Here is an 18,079-nt window from a genome sequence, read left to right on the forward strand (position 1 = left end):
TGACGCAGGAGAATCGCTTGAACCCAGGAGGCAGGGGTTGCAGTGAGCTGAGATCGTGCCTCGTCCTTCAGCCTGGGCAACAAGAGCAAAACTCCATCATAAAATAAAATAAAATAAAATAAAAATTTGAAGTTGTAGATGAGAGAAGAGTCCTCTGTACTGACCTTACTGGTTTGCTGCCCACCTGCACACTGACTGTGTGTGAGCCCAAAGCCGAGGGGACACCAGGCCTAAGATGTGGTTTCTGATTCCCAGGCAGCCCAGGTGACCAGCTTTGAGAGTGAGTGCTTGTGGTGTGGGTCCCCCCATCGCTACACTCTTCCCCATGAATAAACTACCAAAGGGCTAGAGAGAACTTGAGAACAAACTTCTTAGAACATTCACTGTTTTCAGGGATAGAGTGAGGCCCAAGGGGGAAAATAAGCAGGTGTTCCTCAGCAGGAAGGCACCACGGGCGTTGGTCCCAAGCTGGACTGGCTGAGTCGCAGGCTCACAACTTCTTCTCTTACGACCTCTGTCTCAGGACATTCTGGAACCAGGCTGCCTCCTTAAACCCGGACTTGCTGTTGTTCCTTCTTTTTCACCTCTGCCCAGATGTCCGACAGGTCTTGGATAAATTGTTGGATCTAGAAAGGCAAGGAGCCCAGAGTTAACTCCGCCCCCCAGAGGCCTCCTCCGTCCCAAGATGGAGCATCCCAGGCATTCACTTTTAAAGAGTTCACCATTGCTTTCCTGTGACTGACTTCTTTTTAAATTTTTATTTATTTATTTTTTTGATATGAGAGTCTTGCTCTGTCACTCAGGCTGGAGTGCAGTGGCGCGATCTAGGCTCACTGCAACCTCCGCTCCCTGGGTTTAAGTGATTCTCCTGTCTCAGCCTCCTGAGTGGCTGGGATTACAGGTACCTGCGACCATGCCCGGCCAATTTTTGTGTTTTTGGTAAAGATGGGGTTTCACCATGTTGGCCAGGCTGGTCTCGAACTACTGACCTCAAGTGATCCACCCGCCTCGGCCTCCCAAAAGGCTGGGATTACAGGCATGAGACACTGCGCCCGGCCATGACTGACTTCTTGAGGAGGCCACTTTCTCTCATTTGACAATGTTTTGAGGTGAAATTGAGTGTCAAGTGTAGGCAATTAGAAGTAATAAACGGATAGAGTTAGGAACTCCTGGAGGCAGACCTGGTGATGTATGAAGTCCAGGCTGAGAGTCGAGCAGGAGGGAGAAGAAAGAAAGGGTCACAAGCAGGCTAGTGGGTGAAAAGGATTTCGCAGGCAGGGTCCTGTCAGCGTGGGCAGACCGCCTTCCACAACTTCACCACCCTCAGTGTGGTCATGCACTCGAAACCCAGGGCTGATGCTCATCATGATAGCCTTCAGTCATGAGAAGGAATGTAAACTCTGTTCACTGGCTTCTGTTTTAAAGAGCACGCAGTCAGCATGACACAGAAAAGGGCACTGCTCCAGAAGTCAGATGACCTAGCTGGGCCCCCGTCATGGTTCTGGGACAATCACTCCATCTTTCTGGGACTGTTTCTTCATCTTTAATAAGGAGAGAGGAAGAAAAGGTTGGCCCAGACAGCCTCTAAGATGTCAGTTCTAACGCAAACCAAAACCACAGGAAGATACCATCTCACTCAGAATGGCTAGCTACTATGAAAAAGTCAGAAAAATTACAGATGCTGCTGAGGTTGTGGAGAAAAGAGAACATTCATACACTGTTGGTGGAAGTGCAATTAGTGCAACCATTGTGGAAAACAGCGTGGCGATTCCTCAAAGAGTTACAATAGAACTACCGTTCAACCCAGCAGTCCTATTAGTGGGTATATACTCAAAGGAATATAAATCGTTCTATCATAAACACACATGCATGGGGATGTTTACTGAAGCTGTTCACAATAGCAAAGAGAATCAACCTAAATGCCCATCAATGGTAGACTAGATAAAGAAAATGTGGTACTTATACACCATGGAATACTATGCAGCCATAAAAAAGAATGAGAGCATGTCCTTTGCAGGAACATGGATGGAGCTGGAGGTCATTATCCTTAGCAAACTAACGCAGGAACAGAAAACCAAATACTGCGTGTTCTCATTAGTGGGAGCTAAATGATGAGAACACATGGACACAAAGAGGGGAATAGCACATACTGGAATCTGCTTGAGGGTGGAGAGTGAGAGGAGGGAGAGGATCAGAAAAAATGACTATTGGATACTAGGCTTAATACCTGAGTGATGAAATAACCTGTAGAACAAACACTTGTGATGTGAATTTACCTACATAATAAACCTGCTTGGCCAGGCGCGGTGGCTCACGCCTGTAATCCCAGCACTTTGGGAGGCCGAGGGGGCGGATCACGAGGTCAGGAGATCGAGACCATCCTGAGTAACACAGTGACACCCCATCTCTACTAAAAATACAAAAAATTAGCTGGGCATGGTGGCGGTTGCCTGCAGTCCCAGCTACTCGGGAGACTGAGGCAGGAGAATGGCATGAACCCAGGAGGTGGAGCTTGCAGTGAGCCGAGATTGTGCCACTGCACTCCAGCCTGGGGGATAGATCGAGACTCCGTCTCAAAAACAACAACAACAACAACAACAACAAAAACACAAAAAAAACCACACAAAAAACAAACCTGCTCATGCACTCCTGAATCTAAAATAAAAAAAAAAAATTTTAAAAAAAAGGATTTCAGTTCTAAAACTTCTCCTTTTCAAGGCTGTCTCTGAAGATGGAACTACACAGACTTTGTCCAAAACTCTGAACGACTGTCAGCTGCTGATACTGTTACCATTACCAGTATCATTCCCATTTTGCAAATGAGAAAACAGAGAGTCAGTGAATTAAAGCGGCTTTCCCAAGATGACAGAGAAGACAGGTCAGCATTTCCTGAGCTATGTTCTTGTCATAAGTGGTCACGTGCCCCAAAGGAGTTCTGTGGTCAAGTCCGTTCTAGAAACGCTGTCTGCTGGGAGCATCTCAGGGCACAGAACTACAGCAAAGACTCCAGGTCCTGTTTGTGTTTTTAATCTTATCTTCGTTTAATTTAGAGTTTCTAAATGTATTAGTCTATGGAGTCCTTTTATTCCCCCTAGGACACAATATCTCAGGATTCAGTTTGGAAAGTGCTTGTTCAGATAGTTTGGCTTTTCTTCAGGGATAATGCCAAACCTTCCATGACACGCTCTATGGAATTCAAATTGACTTGGTCTTCTGCAGAATCGCTTTTCCTAAGCTGTCCTGTGCACCACGTTCCTTGTTCTGTATAAGCAGCTGCCTTACAAAGCCAGTGCCTGCATTGGTTGCAGGGATGCTGTTGAGAGCATTATTCATAGTGTCAATGAAGGCTCATTGAGAAATTTCAGTGAGAACTAAGTGCTGGGAAAAGGTGCGCTGTCTTGGAGGAAACCTTATATTTTCTTATTCTGGTATAAGAGCTGCAGGTGGCTTTTCATTCGGGTTACTGACAAGCTCAGAGCCCCTGTCTAAGATCCTTAAGAACCAAGGGCAGTCTGTATTTCTCTCCATCCTCGACCTCTGATTTCAACTTGTACTTTCCCAGGTCCTCAATTTTAAATCTTTAGGCTACTTGGTCATGTGTATTTCTGTGAGTAGGTTCATCTCCTCTGGGAATGAAGTGAGATATTTTCAAATAACTTTTGGGCAATCTGAAGTTCTCCTGTAGAGGTGAATCGAGAGGAATTCAGGAACTCAAAATTTGGAGTGGATGGACTAGAAGCTACGGTCTCAGCAGGAGATGTGCCTGTGGGAGTGAGCTGCTGGAGGGCGGCATCTCCCACTGAACCTGGAGACGGAGTCTTGCTCTTGTGGCCCAGGCTGGAGCGCAATGGCACGATCTCGGCTCACTGCAACCTTCGCCTCCCGGATTCAAGCGATTCTCCTGCCTCAGCCTCCCGAGTAGCTGGGATTACAGGTTCCTGCCACCATGCCCGGCTAATTTTTGTAGTTTTAGTAGAGATGGGATATCATCATGTTGGCCGGGTTGGTCTCGAACTCCTGACCTCAGGTGATCCACCCGCCTCGGCCTCCCAAAGTGCTGGGATTACAGGTGTGAGCCACCTTGCTGGGCCCTCCTGCTGCAACTTTCTATACAACAGCTAAGGGCAAGGGCCTGAGGACCTCTGGGAGGCTGAGGGGAGGGGACCTGAGGATTTCTGGGAGTCTCTGAGACCCTATTCTGGCGGACAGGGGTTTTTGAGGCCAAGACTCTTTTTACGATAATATTAAAATGTTATTATTTGCCTTTTGTCGCTCTTATTCTCTCACGAGTACACAGTGGCATTTTCCAGAGACGAGTTTTCATGGCACATGCTGTCACAACAGAATGAGCGCAGGAGTGGATGTGAGCACCTGCCTGTCCTCTGTTAAACCAGACGTTAAAGGAGTTTGCCAGTAATGCCACTCTTCTCACAAAACACTTTCGAAACTTTTTCTCATAAAAAATGCTGTTTCTGTTAACATACTTTTTATCATTATTTAACAATGAATGAATTAAACAAATATTTTTAAATTTTCTGTTTAAATGTCTAGGATGGCAATTATCAATAGATACAATCCCATAAAGAAAAGCTCTCTGGGAGTCCTCGATAAACTGCAGGCATGTACAGGCGAAATGATGAGACTTGCTACTTCCAGAACACACTTGCTTACAAATGCCCTCCTTTGGGCTATAAAATAATTCTGTTCAAACATGCTTTAAAATGTAGGCTAATAATTTGTTTTAGGGGACTCCTTTTTCCTCGCTGTGTATATTTCATGAGTTTCACTTTTTTTTTTTTTAAGTAGGGAAAGTTTCTCTCAGTCAATTGCTTTTTTTTTTTTTTTTTTTTTTTTTTTTTTTGAGGCTGGCCTTGAACTCCCAACCTCAGGTGATCCACCCACCTCGGCCTCCCAAAGTGCTGGGATTACAGGTGTGAGTCACCGTGACTGGCCCCAGTTTCTCTTTTTAACAAAGTGTGGGTCTCCTGCTCAAGCCTTCAGCAGGCCACAGTATCTCCCTAGAATTTAATAAGGCTGTTTTGCACAACTAATGGATTCAATAGTGGGTTCCTGCTACTGCTCTCTAGACTGGGGCTAAAAAGGGTTTTGCTGCTAATGCAACGGTTCTCAAAGTGTGGAACCCGAACCAGCCGCGTCACTTGGGAACTTGCTGAAAATGTAAATTCCTGGGTTCTCATCTCAGATCCACTGAGTCAGAGACTCTGGGGGTGGGGCCCAATAAGACGTCTCACCCTCCCAGGTGATCCTGATGTTGTTAAATTTTGAGAGTCCCTGCTCTGCTGCTCTGTCGGGTTCATTCTTCTACCCAACCACTGGCAACCTCCTCGGCCCAGCTGACCCCACAGGCCCAGTACCTGTCCCCTCCTCCTACCATGTCCAGCTGCTTGTGGGTGTCCTCCAGGGCCACCTCGGTCACCTCCTTCAGCTGCTTGCTCACGATCTGGAAGAGGTTCAGCGTGGCCATCTTAATAGTGCCAAGCAGGAGGGTCTTCTTGGCTGCGGTGTTCTGGATGTGTGCCCAGCGAGATTCCTGGGGAGGGGATAAGGACGGGGCATGAGCACAGCATGTGGTGTATGTGTGTGCGTGTGTGTGTGTGTGTGTGTGTATGTATGCTCAGGGCCCTCACTCACCCAGTGCCCGGGCGCCCCCTGGCCTGCCCCGGGCCCCTCACCCAGATGATGACATTGCTGCGGGCATGGTCGAAGCGCATCTGCAGCCTTGCCAGCTCATTGTTTTGCTGCAGGATCTCATCATCCTTTTCCTCCATGTAGCGCGCCAGCCGGGCCTTGGCGCGCTCAATCTTCTCCTGGCCCTCCTGCGCAGACTGCATGAGGTCGTGGTGCATGCTCACCAGCGTCTTGTAGCGCGCAATCACCTCATGGATCTCCTCGAACTGCGGTCAGGGGCTCAGGTCAATGCACAGCCAGCCCCGGGGGCCTGAGGGAGCCACCCAGTCCTGCCGACCCCCAGCCTGGAATGCCTGGACACCTGGACACCTGGGCAGGCAGGCATGAACCCCAGTTCTGTGATCCAAGTTGCCTTCCTAGGGGCTTATCGAAGCGTGCCTTTCAGCCACCCAGGGGAAACTTCTCAAGCACCTTCTCCATCTCATGACATCTCCAGTGATGGATGCATGTCCTGGGAACTGCCCTGCTGGCCTTTCCCCAAATATGCCTCTTTGGGGAAGGGCCACACAGCCCAGCACTGAAGGAGGTAGGAACAGCCAGAAAAGGTTTCTTGGGAGAAAGGGTGGCTGAAATGAGACGGGAGGTATGAATACAAGATAACCAGCAAAAGCAGGTGTAGGGAGGTGAGGCAGTGCTACAGGTGAAGGCGACAGCCTGGGTAAAGATGAATGGAATAGGGGGTGGTTTGTTCAGGATGCTCAAGGTAGCCTGAGTTCAAGATAGGGAGGGAGAAATTGAGAAGAAGAAGAAAGGAAGAAGAAAGAAGAAGAAGAAAGAATGAGGGAAGAAAGAAGGGAGAAGGGAGAAGGAAGAAGGGAGAGGAAGAAGAAGAAGAAGGAGGAGGAGGAGAAGAAGGAGAAGGAGAAGAAGGAGAAGGAGAAAAGAGAGAGAGGGAGGGAAGAAGGAAGGAAAAGACAAAAAAGAAAAGAAAGAGGGAGGGAGGGAGGAAGGAAGGGAAAGAAAAAAGAAAGAAAGAGAGAGAGAAAGAAAAAGAAAGAAAGAAAAAGAAAAAGCAAGCAAGCAAGCTCGCTCAGTAAACCTTGGGAAGGAGTGTGGACTTTATCCATTGAAGGATTTTAAGAAGTAGAGAGACAATTCACGTCTGTATTTCTGAAAGTTCATCTGGCAAACAGTGCAACAGCGTACCACAGTTCAAATAAATGGACCACATCAGAGTTACTAGGAACACACCTCTAAAACTTAATGCTGATGTCAAAAGGATTTAGGTGCCAAATCGAAGAGCCTCCCACTGCCCAAAGATGAGATCATTTGAACATTAGTAAGAATAAGTGCAAAGGATTAAAACATATCAAATATGTTAAAAATCCGTAAGTTCATAAGGATACTAGAAACATTACAGGTCAGTGCTAGAGAACCAATTCATTATTCTGAAAACTAAATAAAGCATTTAACAAACTTTCTCTGTGAGACCCACGTAGTAATCAAATGGTTGATGACGGAAAGGGTCTCTTTATGAAGTCCTTTTCTTTACGGTAGTATTCTAGCAAAGAAATGAGGAAAGGTTGCTAGTGAGTGTCTTCCCTCGACCATTGAGGAAACCAGTATTCTGACTTATATCAATAAAGATTAATTTTACCTGTTTTTAAACACATCAGTGGAATCATACGATATAACCAGTTTTGTGTGTGGCTTAAGAAACATATCAACTAAGGGCAGTGTGAGGACCTTATATGGACTCTCACTGGAACAAACCAACTGTACAAAAAGCATCCGTGCAATAATCTGTCTTAAAAGACAGGTCTCGCTCTATTGCTCAGGCTGGAGTACGGTGGCATAAACACAGCTCACTGCAGCCCTGATCTCTTGGGCTCATGGAGTCCTCCTGCCTCAGCCTCCCAAGTAGCTGGGACCACATGTGTGTGCCACCATTCCTGACTGATTTTTTTTTTTAATTTTTTGCAGAGTTGGGGGGGATCTCATTTTGTTGCCCTGGCTGGTCTTGAACTCCTAGACTCAAGTGATCCTCTCACCTCAGCCTCCCAAAGCACGGAGATTACAGGCATGAGCCACCACACTTGGCCCATTTTGTGCCATAAATGATACTGATATTTGATGTTAAGGAATGACTATCAATTTTATAGTAGGTGTGAAAATGGTGTTGTAGTTATTTTAAAAAGAGCTCTCATCTCTTAGAGATACATACTGCAGAGAGACACAAACGGATGAAAATATATTGTTTGCTTCAAAATGGCAGAGGTGGGAAAGTGTGGGGGACATGACTATGAATTAATCGTTATTAGAATCGGGTAATGAGCAACAGGTGTTCAATAGACTATTGTCTTTACTTTTGTGTATGCTTTAAAAATTCCATATAAAAAGTTACAAAACATTAAATGTGACAAAATAATAAAGAGAAGCATGACTTGAGACTTTTTTTTTGAGATGGAGTCTAGCTCTGTCGCTCAGGCTGGAATGCAATGGCACGATCTTGGCTCACTGCAACCTCCACCTCCCGGGTTCAAGCGATTCTCCTGTCTCAGCCTCCAGAGTAGCTGGGATTATAGGCACCTGCCACCATGCCCAGCTAATTTTTGTATTTTTAGTAGAGACAGGGCTTCACTGTGTTGACCAGGCTGGTCTCGAACTCCTGACCTCGTGATCCACCCACCTTGGCCTCCCAAAGTGCTGGGATTACAGGCATGAGCCACCATGCCTGGCTATTTGACAATTTTTGACAGCAGAATACTCAAATAAAAAGTTACAAAAAGTTAAATGTTACAAAATGTTACAAAATAATAAACACAAGCATGAGGAGAATTTTTAAAAGTGGGATACTCCTGATGTCTGAGGAGAGATGAAGAAGCATAAGATTTGGAAGGACACAAAGGATTTCACTTATTGGATTTCAATTATCGGTAGTGTTTGATTTAAGACAAAAGAACCTGGGGACAGATGGGAAAAATACAAAGATTTAGCGAAGCTGTGATGAGTACTTGGTTGCTGTGATGTGTGTCTCTGTACTCTCCAGTATGCTTGAAGTATTTTGAACAAAATAAACAAAGAAGAAAAAAGAGAAAGAGAGGGGGGTGGGGGGAATGCCAAACAGGCTGGCCAGGAATGACGCGGAGTTGAACTCCAGACGAGGTACCACTGGTGGCCTGGATGAGGAAGGGGCAGGGTCTGGATTCCAGAAATACTTCCAAGGCAGAACAGACCAGATCTGCTGATTGATAGCTGTGGCACTGAGCAGGAGGGAGGAGCCAAGGAGGCCCGAGTTCTGGCCGAGCTGTGAGTGGGTGGTCCTGCCTTTCACCAGCACAGGAGCGCCAGTGGCAGGGCTGTCCTGGGGGTAGCAGGAAGCAGATGAGAAGAGTGTGCACGGGATGAGTTAAACGTGGGGGTCTCAAGCTTAGGGGGGAGACACAGGCCAATTTCCTCCATTCTAAGATACATATTTTACCAACTCTGAATTCAAGACACATCTTACAATTTTTTTTGGTTTGTTTGTTTTTGAGACGGAGTTTCCCTCTTGGCCCCCAGGCTGGAGTGCGATGGCGTGACCTCGGCTCACTGCAACCTCCGCCTCCTGGATTCAAGCGATTCTCCTGCCTCAGCCTCCTGAGTAGCCAGGATTACAGGCGCCTGTCACCACACCCGGCTAATTTTTGTATTTTTAGTAGAGACGGGGTTTCACCATGTTGGCCACGCTGGTGTTGAACTCCTGACCTCAGGTGATTCACCCGTCTTGGCCTCCCAAAGTGCTGGGATTACAGGCGTGAGCCAGAGTGCCTGGCCACATCTTGTAATTTATCTGCAGTTTTAATCTGGTAGTCCCTCCTTACTTCCTGCCCGCCCCCCGCCCAACAAACCCCAACCATAAAATGAACCACTGACCTTACAGTACGTAGTGCCTTTGAGTAGAGGAAATAATGCAGAGGTGGGACTCACGCATGAGTAAATTAGGTTAGTGGTGTGATATGGAAATTGTGGGAACTGTGAACAGTTGTGCATCCTGTCGCCCCTCTCCTCGGAGGACATGGATCCACACCCCTGGCGTGGGTGCCTCCATCTGTCCTAGTGAGGGGCTCTCTTGGCTGTTGGTCACATGGGGGAGGAGATAATGTAACATGAGTGGCATCCATGGGAGGCTCTGGACATTGCTCAGAAGAAAAGTGTAGGATTGCTCACGCCTGTAATCCCAGCACTTTGGGAGGCCAAGGCAGGCGGATCACGAGGTCAGGAGTTCGAGACCAGCATGGCCAACATGGTGAAACCCCGTCTCTACTAAAAATACAAAAATTAGTTGGGCATGATGGCGGGTGCCTGTAATCCCAGTTACTCGGGAGGCTGAGGCAGGAGAATCACTTGAAAATGGGAAAGTGGAAGTTGCAGTGAGCTGAGATCAAGCCACTGCACTCCATCCTGGGCAATAAGAGCCAAACTCTGTCTCAAAAAAAAAAAAAAAAAAAAAAAAAGAAAAAAGGAAAAAAGGGGGTGGGGAGGATCTGAGACAGAGAACCTGGACCCACCACATAAGGACCTGGGAAGAGGCCGGGCGTGGTGGCTCACGCCTGTAATCCCAGCACTTTGGGAGGCCGGGGCAGGCGGATCACGAGGTCAGGAGATCGAGACCATCCTGGCAAACACGGTGAAATCCCGTCTCTACTAAAAATACAAAATATTAGCCAGGCGTGGTGGCGGGCGCCTGTAGTCCCAGCTGCTCGGAAGGCTGAGGCAGGAGAATGGCATGAATCCAGGAGGCGGAGCTTGCAGTGAGCTGAGATCCGGCCACTGCACTCCAGCCTGGGCGACAGAGTGAGACTCTGTCTCAAAAATCAATCAATCAATCAATCAATCAATCAATCAATAAAAGAAGGACCTGGGAAGAGGCGCCCCCACCCGAGGAGCCTGAGAAAGAGGGGGCAGAGGTAGGGGAGAGAGGGAGGTGCCACCGAGTTGAGGGCAGAGGGGGGTTTCTGGGAGGGACATCGCAGTGTCAGACGCTGCAAGAGGCACAGCGGAACTAAGAAGTTCCCTGGGCTACGGCCGCAGGGACTGCAGGGAGAGCCCTTGTCAATGGCACTGTGGGACCCACTGAGGAGTGGCTGAAAGCAAAGGCTCTCCTCACTGACGAGCTGTGAGACTCTGAGCAGGTGACTTAACCTCTCGGAGCCTCCATTTCCTTCTCTGTAAGGGATGGTCAGCTTGGGTTCTCCCTGGGGCTGACCAGCAAACTGAATGAAGCTACCTGTGTGAAGCACCAACCCCGGGGCCCAGCACAAACCAGGCACCCCAGTTCTGCAGGGGTTGGGGTGTTGTTCCAACTCCTCTCCCTTCCTCTCCCCAATTTACTCTCCAGTAAACAGAAGACACTGAAAGGAGGGGACGTGTTGATACACACACACACACACACACACACACACACCCCTGTAGACAGACACAGCCATGGACACACATGTAGACATAAACATGTAACTCATGCAAGACAGATACACCGTTGTGACTCACACAGACACACAAAGGCACAGCTCTAGGCCCCACCCCTTGAGAAACTCTTCCAGCCTCACCAGAGGCTTCTTTTAGCTGCTCCCCACTGCCCCCTAGGGCTGGCTGCATCTCCTCGGAGCAGGGTGCCCATCCTGCAGAGCCCCTGGGGCCCAGAGGGTCCACAGTCCCCAGCCAGCTGAGCCTGAACTCCACCCCAGGGCCCGGGGAAGAGGAGGTGGGACTGAGGAAGGTGCCAGGGCCGGATCCCCAGGCTCCTTGGACTCACCTCGGAGTTCTCCACCACCTTCTCTAGGTACTTGTTGAAGATGGAGTAGTCCTGCAGCTTGGCGCTCAGCCGCTGGTGCTCCAGCCGCAGAGCCACCATCTCCTGCTTGCCCTTGCTCAGCTCCTGCATGTGCTGGCGCTTGAGTTCTCGTTCCTTGTTGGCTTTCTTCATGGCGCGGATCCGTTTCTGGTCATTCTCCTGGGGCCGGGGGAGGTGGTGCTGGTCAGGAAGCCTCTCCCGGCCCTCCCAGGGCCCAGGCCTTCCTGGGGCTGGTGGTGCCCTCAGACCCCTCTGTCTGCACAAACCATCCTGGCAACAGGCAGAGATTGCTGGGCCACCCATGGGGCAGAAGAGGGGTGAAGGAAAAGGCTCTCCAGGGTTATTTGAATCTGGTTGAAGAGATTTCTGTGGACTGGGGTGGGGCTCAGGGGGCTGTGAGGACAGAGGTTTAATCCAAAGTCAAGAGGTGACCTGGGGTCGGGAGGGGGCAGTCGGGAAATGGTTCTTTCCTGTGGGACTTGGGCTCTGGACTTCGGAGAGTGGACTGGGGAAGACCTACATTGCACTGGGCCCAGAGTCTGGAAGAACTCAACCCCCTGAGAAGACTAAGAAAGTCCAGAAGTGGGAGCCGGAATCCTCCTGACAAAGCTTCTGTGGTTTCTGTTCTTAGCGGTGGCCATTTTCCATGGAGCAGAAGGACCACTCCCAGACCAGAGCTGGGAGGCGGGAATTTTCTCCCGATTTGGTACTCGGTGCCTCCATTTTCCCAGCTGTGGAGATGGGAGGCAGGAGCCCCTCTCCCTTTCACAAGCTAGGGCAACAGGGCTGGAGCTCCAGGAACATGAGAGATGCGATGTGCCTGGTACCGTAGGACCTGGGGAGTAAGGCCACTGGGAGAGCATGCTCCTAGGAGCTCAGACTGGCATCCCGCTGAGGGAGGAGATGGAACACGCAGTTTGATGCCCAGAGGACAGAACGAGGCTCAGTTACTGCAATCAATCCAATCCTGCCTCTTTCTTCTGCAGAGCCCTCCCCTAAGATTAGAGGCAAGCCCACCCCTCGCCCTGTGTGGCTCCTTTCTCCCTTCAGGGGCTCCTGTGATTCCACGTGGACGGGCGTATGTGGTGGTGGCACTTGGAGGCCACTGAGGAGGTGCATGGAGGATCTGTATGCTGCTCTGTAAGCCCAGGAGAGGACTGAGGGGGTCTAAACCAGTGACTTTCAAATCCACCTGGTCATCAGAACTGCCTGGGGAGCTTTTAAAAAAATATAGAAGCCTGGGCCCAACCTCAGACATGCTGAAAGCAACAAGGGAAGCCCCTGCGGTCTGTATTTGTAGCAAACTCTCTGGGAATTGAAGCTACCGACCGTCTGAGAGCCATTTGGAGAAATCATGCCCAAATCTTCTGTCCCAACCACTCCATAAGTGTTTCTCTGGCTGCTAAGAAGAACTGGACCTCTGGAGAATGTGCCCAGTCAAAGGACTTCCTGTCCCACGTGGCTTAGGCACAGAGCAGGAAGGAAGGTGCTTCAGAGTGAGGCTTCTGTGTGGTCGACGGCAATCATTACCCACTCCCAGAGCTGGACCAGGCCCTTCAGGGTCACGTAAGTGCAAATTGGAGTGGGTCTGGATAAATCTGGATTTTTAAGATGATTAAATTGCTCCACTAAGGACTGAAGTGAGAGAGGGTGTCTTGGAATGGACTCTGGTGCCTGGTCCTTCAACCGTCCCCTGCCCAGACCTTCAGTGCAAGGACAAGGATGGAGGGGTGGGGTGGGTGGAGGGACTAAAACTCTGTCCCATTCATCACTGTATTCCCCAAGTGTTTAGTCCTGACTGTAGCATCTTCATTCATTCATCCATGCGTTCATTTACTGGAGAAACTGTACGTCCTAGGTACTGGAAAGGAAATAGGAAACAGCCATCTAGAGGGAGCAGAGACTGACAGGTAAATGGAAAATTACAAACAGAGACAGGTGGGGGACATAAAGGATGCCTAGGGAGGTGCCAGGCAATGTTGAAGCACTAAGGATGCTTTTAACTCAGGGCGAGGAGTCAGCAGAAGCGAGGAGGAGGAGCGGTCGTTTGCCCACCCGCGCAGTGTGGATCCCCCGGCCACTGTGGCTGCCCACACCCCTTCAAACCTGTATGAACTGCTCAAACTTCTGGATGTGAGCCTTCAGCTGGGCTTCCTTGACGCCCAGTTCCTCCCAGCGCAGGTTCAGGGTTTCCATTCTGCGCTGAAACATCTTTGGGGTGGGGGTGGGGGAGCAGAGAGGTCAGGAGGGCCCCTAACATGAGTACCGAGGAAGACCCCAGCATCCCTGCCCCAGAGGCTCCATTCCCAGGCCCAAGAGGGTCCGCAGGAGCCTCCCACTTTCTATCCCATGCCTGGCTCAGAGCAGAGCATACCTGGACAGTGGTACCCCCAAGACCCAGATCCTTTCTGTTCTCCCCAAAGAGACCAGACCACATAGAGGACTCCTGGCTCTAGCCACCCCACCCAGACAATGGAGGGCTGTGTACAGGCTCTCCCAGTGCCCCAGCCCACTCTCCTCCTTTCCTGCCCCTCTGCACTCCATCCCCGAGTCCCCACCTTCTTCTTCTGCAGCATATTATGATGCATGATTTTCGTCTCCTTTTTCTTCTCCAGTAGCCGGATGGATGGGGACTCCGACTGTCCCTGAACATTGGGGAGTTTCCTGTCCAAGATGTGAACACAAAAGGTCTGTGAGTTCTGAGAAGGGGTAGGCTGGGGCTGGGAGTAACCCATGGAGACAGATACCCATGGGGAAGGAGAGGGGCCTCTCTCCCTTTCCGAGGGAAGGAGTGTTGTGTTGAGAAGCACAGAGGGCCATGCAGGAGTGAGCTGGGGAGGGTGACGGGGTGGAGACCAGCGTGATGGGGTGGACTGGTGCCAGGGTTATTTGGGGCACTGGGTTACAGGAGAGGAGGGGACAGACAGGTTGGAAGATGAGGCATGGGGTGGGTGTGAGTGGTCCCAGGCACAGAGGGGTGGGCAAGCCAGGCCTCAGACTCTCACTGGAGCATCTGCAGCAGCCGCTCCCCATACTGCAGCCGGAAGTACTCGGCCAGGTCTTCCTCTTCCATGATACCCAGACTCATGGTGGCAGTGACCTCACGGCCCAGGCAACTGACTCTTCACAGTGAAATGGTGGGTAGCAGAGCCACAGGTGGCTCAGGGGTGCTGGCTGTGCTCTTGCTTCTCCCTTCGGCCTTCAGGGTCCCACAGATGATAGTGTTCGAGACTCCACAGAAGGTGGCTGGAGACAGGATGGGCGGCTCAGGACGATGCGCTGGGGCAGTGATGGGAGATGTGGTTACCTAGCAACAGGCTGCCTGGTTCTGTGGCCCACACATGGAGCCCAGGCGCTGCCCTCTGCCCCCTGCCCCCATTGGTCCTCCCCTTGCTGGGGTCATGCTCTTGCTCCTGCCCTTAGCCCTCAGGAACTCTGGGAAGGCGTTAGGCCTGCTTAGCTGCTGGTTGCCATGGAGCCCAGAGCCAGGAGGCAGCTTTGGATGAGCGTGGCTGAGAAGGGGCATTGGGTACAGGAGCGGTCTTGTGCGGGCGCCCTGCTCCTGGGGCCTCCCCGGGGTTCAGGTGTGGGTGAGGGTGAGGGAGGGGCCGGGTCTTGGTCGGATGGCGGTGAAGAAGAGCAGAGAAAGAAAGGAGGCGCTTAGCAGCAGCAGGGGTGGAGTCGCGAGGAGGCCGGAGGTTAGAAACCAGGCGGCGGCGGGCCCAGCACGCGGTGGTGAGGGGCAGGGTAAGGGGGGACGGGTGGCGGGTGCGCAGGGACAGGCACAGGAGGAGGGCCCAGTCCAGGCCCCTCGGAGGAAGAGACTCGGGGCCTGCGCCAATTTTTTTTTTTTTTTTTTTTTTTTTTTTTTTTTTTTTGAGACGGAGTCTCGCTCTGTCGCCCAGGCTAGAGTGCAACGGTGGGATCTCACCCCACCGCAACCTCTGCCTCCAGGGTTCAAGCGATTCTCTTGCCTCAGCCTCCCGACTAGCTGGGACTACAGGCGCCCGCCACAACGCCCGGCTAATTTTTGTATTTTTAGTAGAGACGGGCTTTCGCCATGTTAGCCAGGCTGGTCTCGAACTCCTGACCTCAGGTGATGTGCCCGCCTGGGCCTCTCAAAGTGCTGGGATTACAGGCGTGAGCCACCGCGCCCAGCCCTGCGCGTTTTTGTTTGCAGAAACTTAAAATAGGAAGAAATGCCAAAACACGGTAACGGAAATGACCCTATTTAAAGTGTTGACTCCGTGGTGGCCGCCTTCCTTGATCCCGTCAGGCTGCACGAACTCATCTGGCCGGAGGTCGGACGTCTTCGCGTGGGACGGCGGGTGTGCGGCGGACGCCCTGGGGTCTCCGGCTGGACTCTGGCCGTGACCTTGAGCATGCTCCCACCGAGCGCAGGCTCCCTGTGCTCTCTACCTCCCTCCCTCCCTCCCACGCCGGCCACGCCGCCGGTTCCGCTCCTGTCTGTCTGGGACCGGGAGCGGGGTGGGGTGCGTGGGCTGCGGTGGGCTAGGGGTCTCGGGCGGGGGCGTGTCCCGAGCGCTGCCAGCCCGCCCCGCCGCATTGCCGGTCGTCTGGCGCCCCCTGCTGGCCATGCGCCGCCCCCTCCATCCCCGCCCAGGAGGAAGAGGAGACGTGGTGGGGTGGCGCGTCTCCTCTTCCTCCCCCGCACCCCAGCCCTGCTTTCCTCCCACGCTCCGCCGGAGCCTACCATCCAGAGCAGGCCATCACACACACCTGTCGATTCCAGCCAGCTCAGTGGGCTCAGCAGAGAAAGCAAGACAGCTCCCACTCCACGATGCAAGCTCCTGGGAGGGGCACGTTTCCTTGTTTATCCAGAGAGGCTGGCACAGTCAATCTGGGGTTCCCCTCCCTTTCTCTGAGGTCGTAGCTCAGCCTGGGGGCTGTGCAACACCAGCCCTTGAGGAGGAAGCCATCTGTTTCTGGAATCACCGGTCCCCCCGGTATATGAGGCATATCCCTGATTGTCCGTGAAATCAGGTGGTCCAGAGCCAGGTTGGTCCATAGAGGTAGCTGTAAGACATCCTCAGCTCCTGCCCAGGGATCTCCTCGTATCTGGAAGCTCTTTCTGCTGCTTGATTTGGTGCCTATCATGGGAATTTTCGTGGTCTTGATCCTCGCACACCACCATCCGTCTCTGGAGTCTCACTGCCCTCCTAGGGGCCCCGAGCAAGACGCAGGGCTGTCTGGGATTTACAGAGGTCTGTCCTATTCCCATTTTTTCCCTTCCCTTCCTTCCCCTTCCCCTCCCCTTCCCCTCCCCTTCCCCTCCCCTTCCCCTCCCCTTCCCCTCCCCTTTCCTCCTCTTCCCCTCACCTTCCCCTCCCCTTTCCTCCTCTTCCCCTCCCCTTCCCCTCCCCTTCCCTTCCCCTCCCCTCCCCCTCACTCTCTCCCCTTCCCCCTTCCCCTCCCCTTCCCCTCCCCTCCCCCTCACTTCCTCTCCCCTTCCCCTCCCCTCCCCTCCCCCTCACTTCCTCTCCCCTTCCCCTCCCCTCCCTTCTCCTTCCCTTCCCCTTCCCTTCCCCTCCCCTTTCCTCCTCTTCCCCTCCCCTTCCCCTCCCCTTCGTTTTCCCTCCCCTTCCCCTCCCCTTCCTTTCCCCTCCCCTTCCCTCCCCCTCACTTCCTCTCCCCTTCCCCTCCCCTCCCTTCTCCTTCCCTTCCCTTTCCCTTCCCCTCTACTCCCTTTCCCCCTCCCTTCCCCTCCCCTTCCCTCCCCCTCTCTTCCCCTCCCCTCCCCTTCCCCTCCCTTCCTCTCCCCTTCTCCTCCCCTTCCCCTCCCCTCCCTTCTCCTCCCCTTCCCTTTCCCTTCCCCTTCCCTTCTCCTTCTCTTCCCCTCCTGTTCCTCTCCCTTCCTCTCCCCTTCCCCCCTCCCCTCCCCTTCCCCTCCCTTCCCTTCTCTTCCTTCACCCTCCCCTCCCCTTCCTTTCCCCCTCCCCTTTCCCCCTCCCCTCCTCCTCCCCCTCCCCCTCCCGCTTTTCCACCCCTCCCCTCCCCTCTCCTGAGGATATAAAAGAACTGAATAGTGACTTACAAAATGTCTAAATGATGGTTCAATATGATAAAGCTGTACATTCCATCCAAATGAATTTAGGAATTTTATGCAATTGCAATCAAACTTTCAGAGAGTTTTTCCCCACAGATGTTGACAAAACAATGTAAAAGTTCATCTAAAGAACTGAGTACTTAAGGAACCATCACAAAAGAAGAATGAGGGGGAATGTCCACTGTTAGACACCAAAATGTGTTCTAAAGTGAAAGTGTTAAAACAGGATGTTGCTGGTGTCACTCGAGGCAAAAAAACCTCAAGTGCTCTAAGGGCTTGGGCAAGTACCTTGCTCTAAGATAAGCCTGACTTTGTGAGCTGTCTAATGGCATGAAAATTCACAATTTAAAAAGACACTTCTGACCAAAACCAAAGCAAGACCAAAAACACATCTGGAGGCCTGAAATGGGCTACAGGGCCACAGTTTATGATCCTTGATACAATAAACAGAATAGAAAATCCAGAAATAGTCCCAAGTTTCTATAGGAATGCATTATATGCTATCATGGCATATCCCAATGGGGCAAGTA

At 51.6% G+C, this 18,079-nt stretch overlaps 1 protein-coding gene across 4 annotated transcripts; it reads right to left on the reverse strand.

Annotated features, from left to right (window-relative positions):
• Positions 1 to 346: 346 nt before the first annotated feature.
• Positions 347 to 16,730, reverse strand: CCDC42 (coiled-coil domain containing 42). Of its 4 annotated transcripts, none has more exons than XM_037987324.2 (8): positions 16,223 to 16,730; positions 14,488 to 14,728; positions 14,041 to 14,146; positions 13,589 to 13,693; positions 11,444 to 11,641; positions 5,694 to 5,915; positions 5,393 to 5,551; positions 347 to 626 (listed from the first exon to the last, which is right to left on the reverse strand). In XM_037987324.2, the coding sequence occupies exons 2-8, from the start codon at positions 14,568 to 14,570 to the stop codon at positions 549 to 551; spliced, it is 951 nt and encodes a 316-aa protein (XP_037843252.1). In that variant the 5' UTR covers positions 14,571 to 14,728; positions 16,223 to 16,730; the 3' UTR covers positions 347 to 548. The 4 variants fall into 4 exon arrangements, with proteins under 4 accessions (XP_037843252.1, XP_037843250.1, XP_072860788.1 ...); XM_037987322.2 differs by having other exon boundaries at positions 14,488 to 14,761; XM_073004687.1 differs by lacking the exon at positions 14,488 to 14,728.
• Positions 16,731 to 18,079: the final 1,349 nt, after the last annotated feature.

Source organism: Chlorocebus sabaeus, chromosome 16 (genome assembly GCF_047675955.1).
Source record: "Chlorocebus sabaeus isolate Y175 chromosome 16, mChlSab1.0.hap1, whole genome shotgun sequence".
Lineage (NCBI taxonomy): Eukaryota > Metazoa > Chordata > Mammalia > Primates > Cercopithecidae > Chlorocebus > Chlorocebus sabaeus.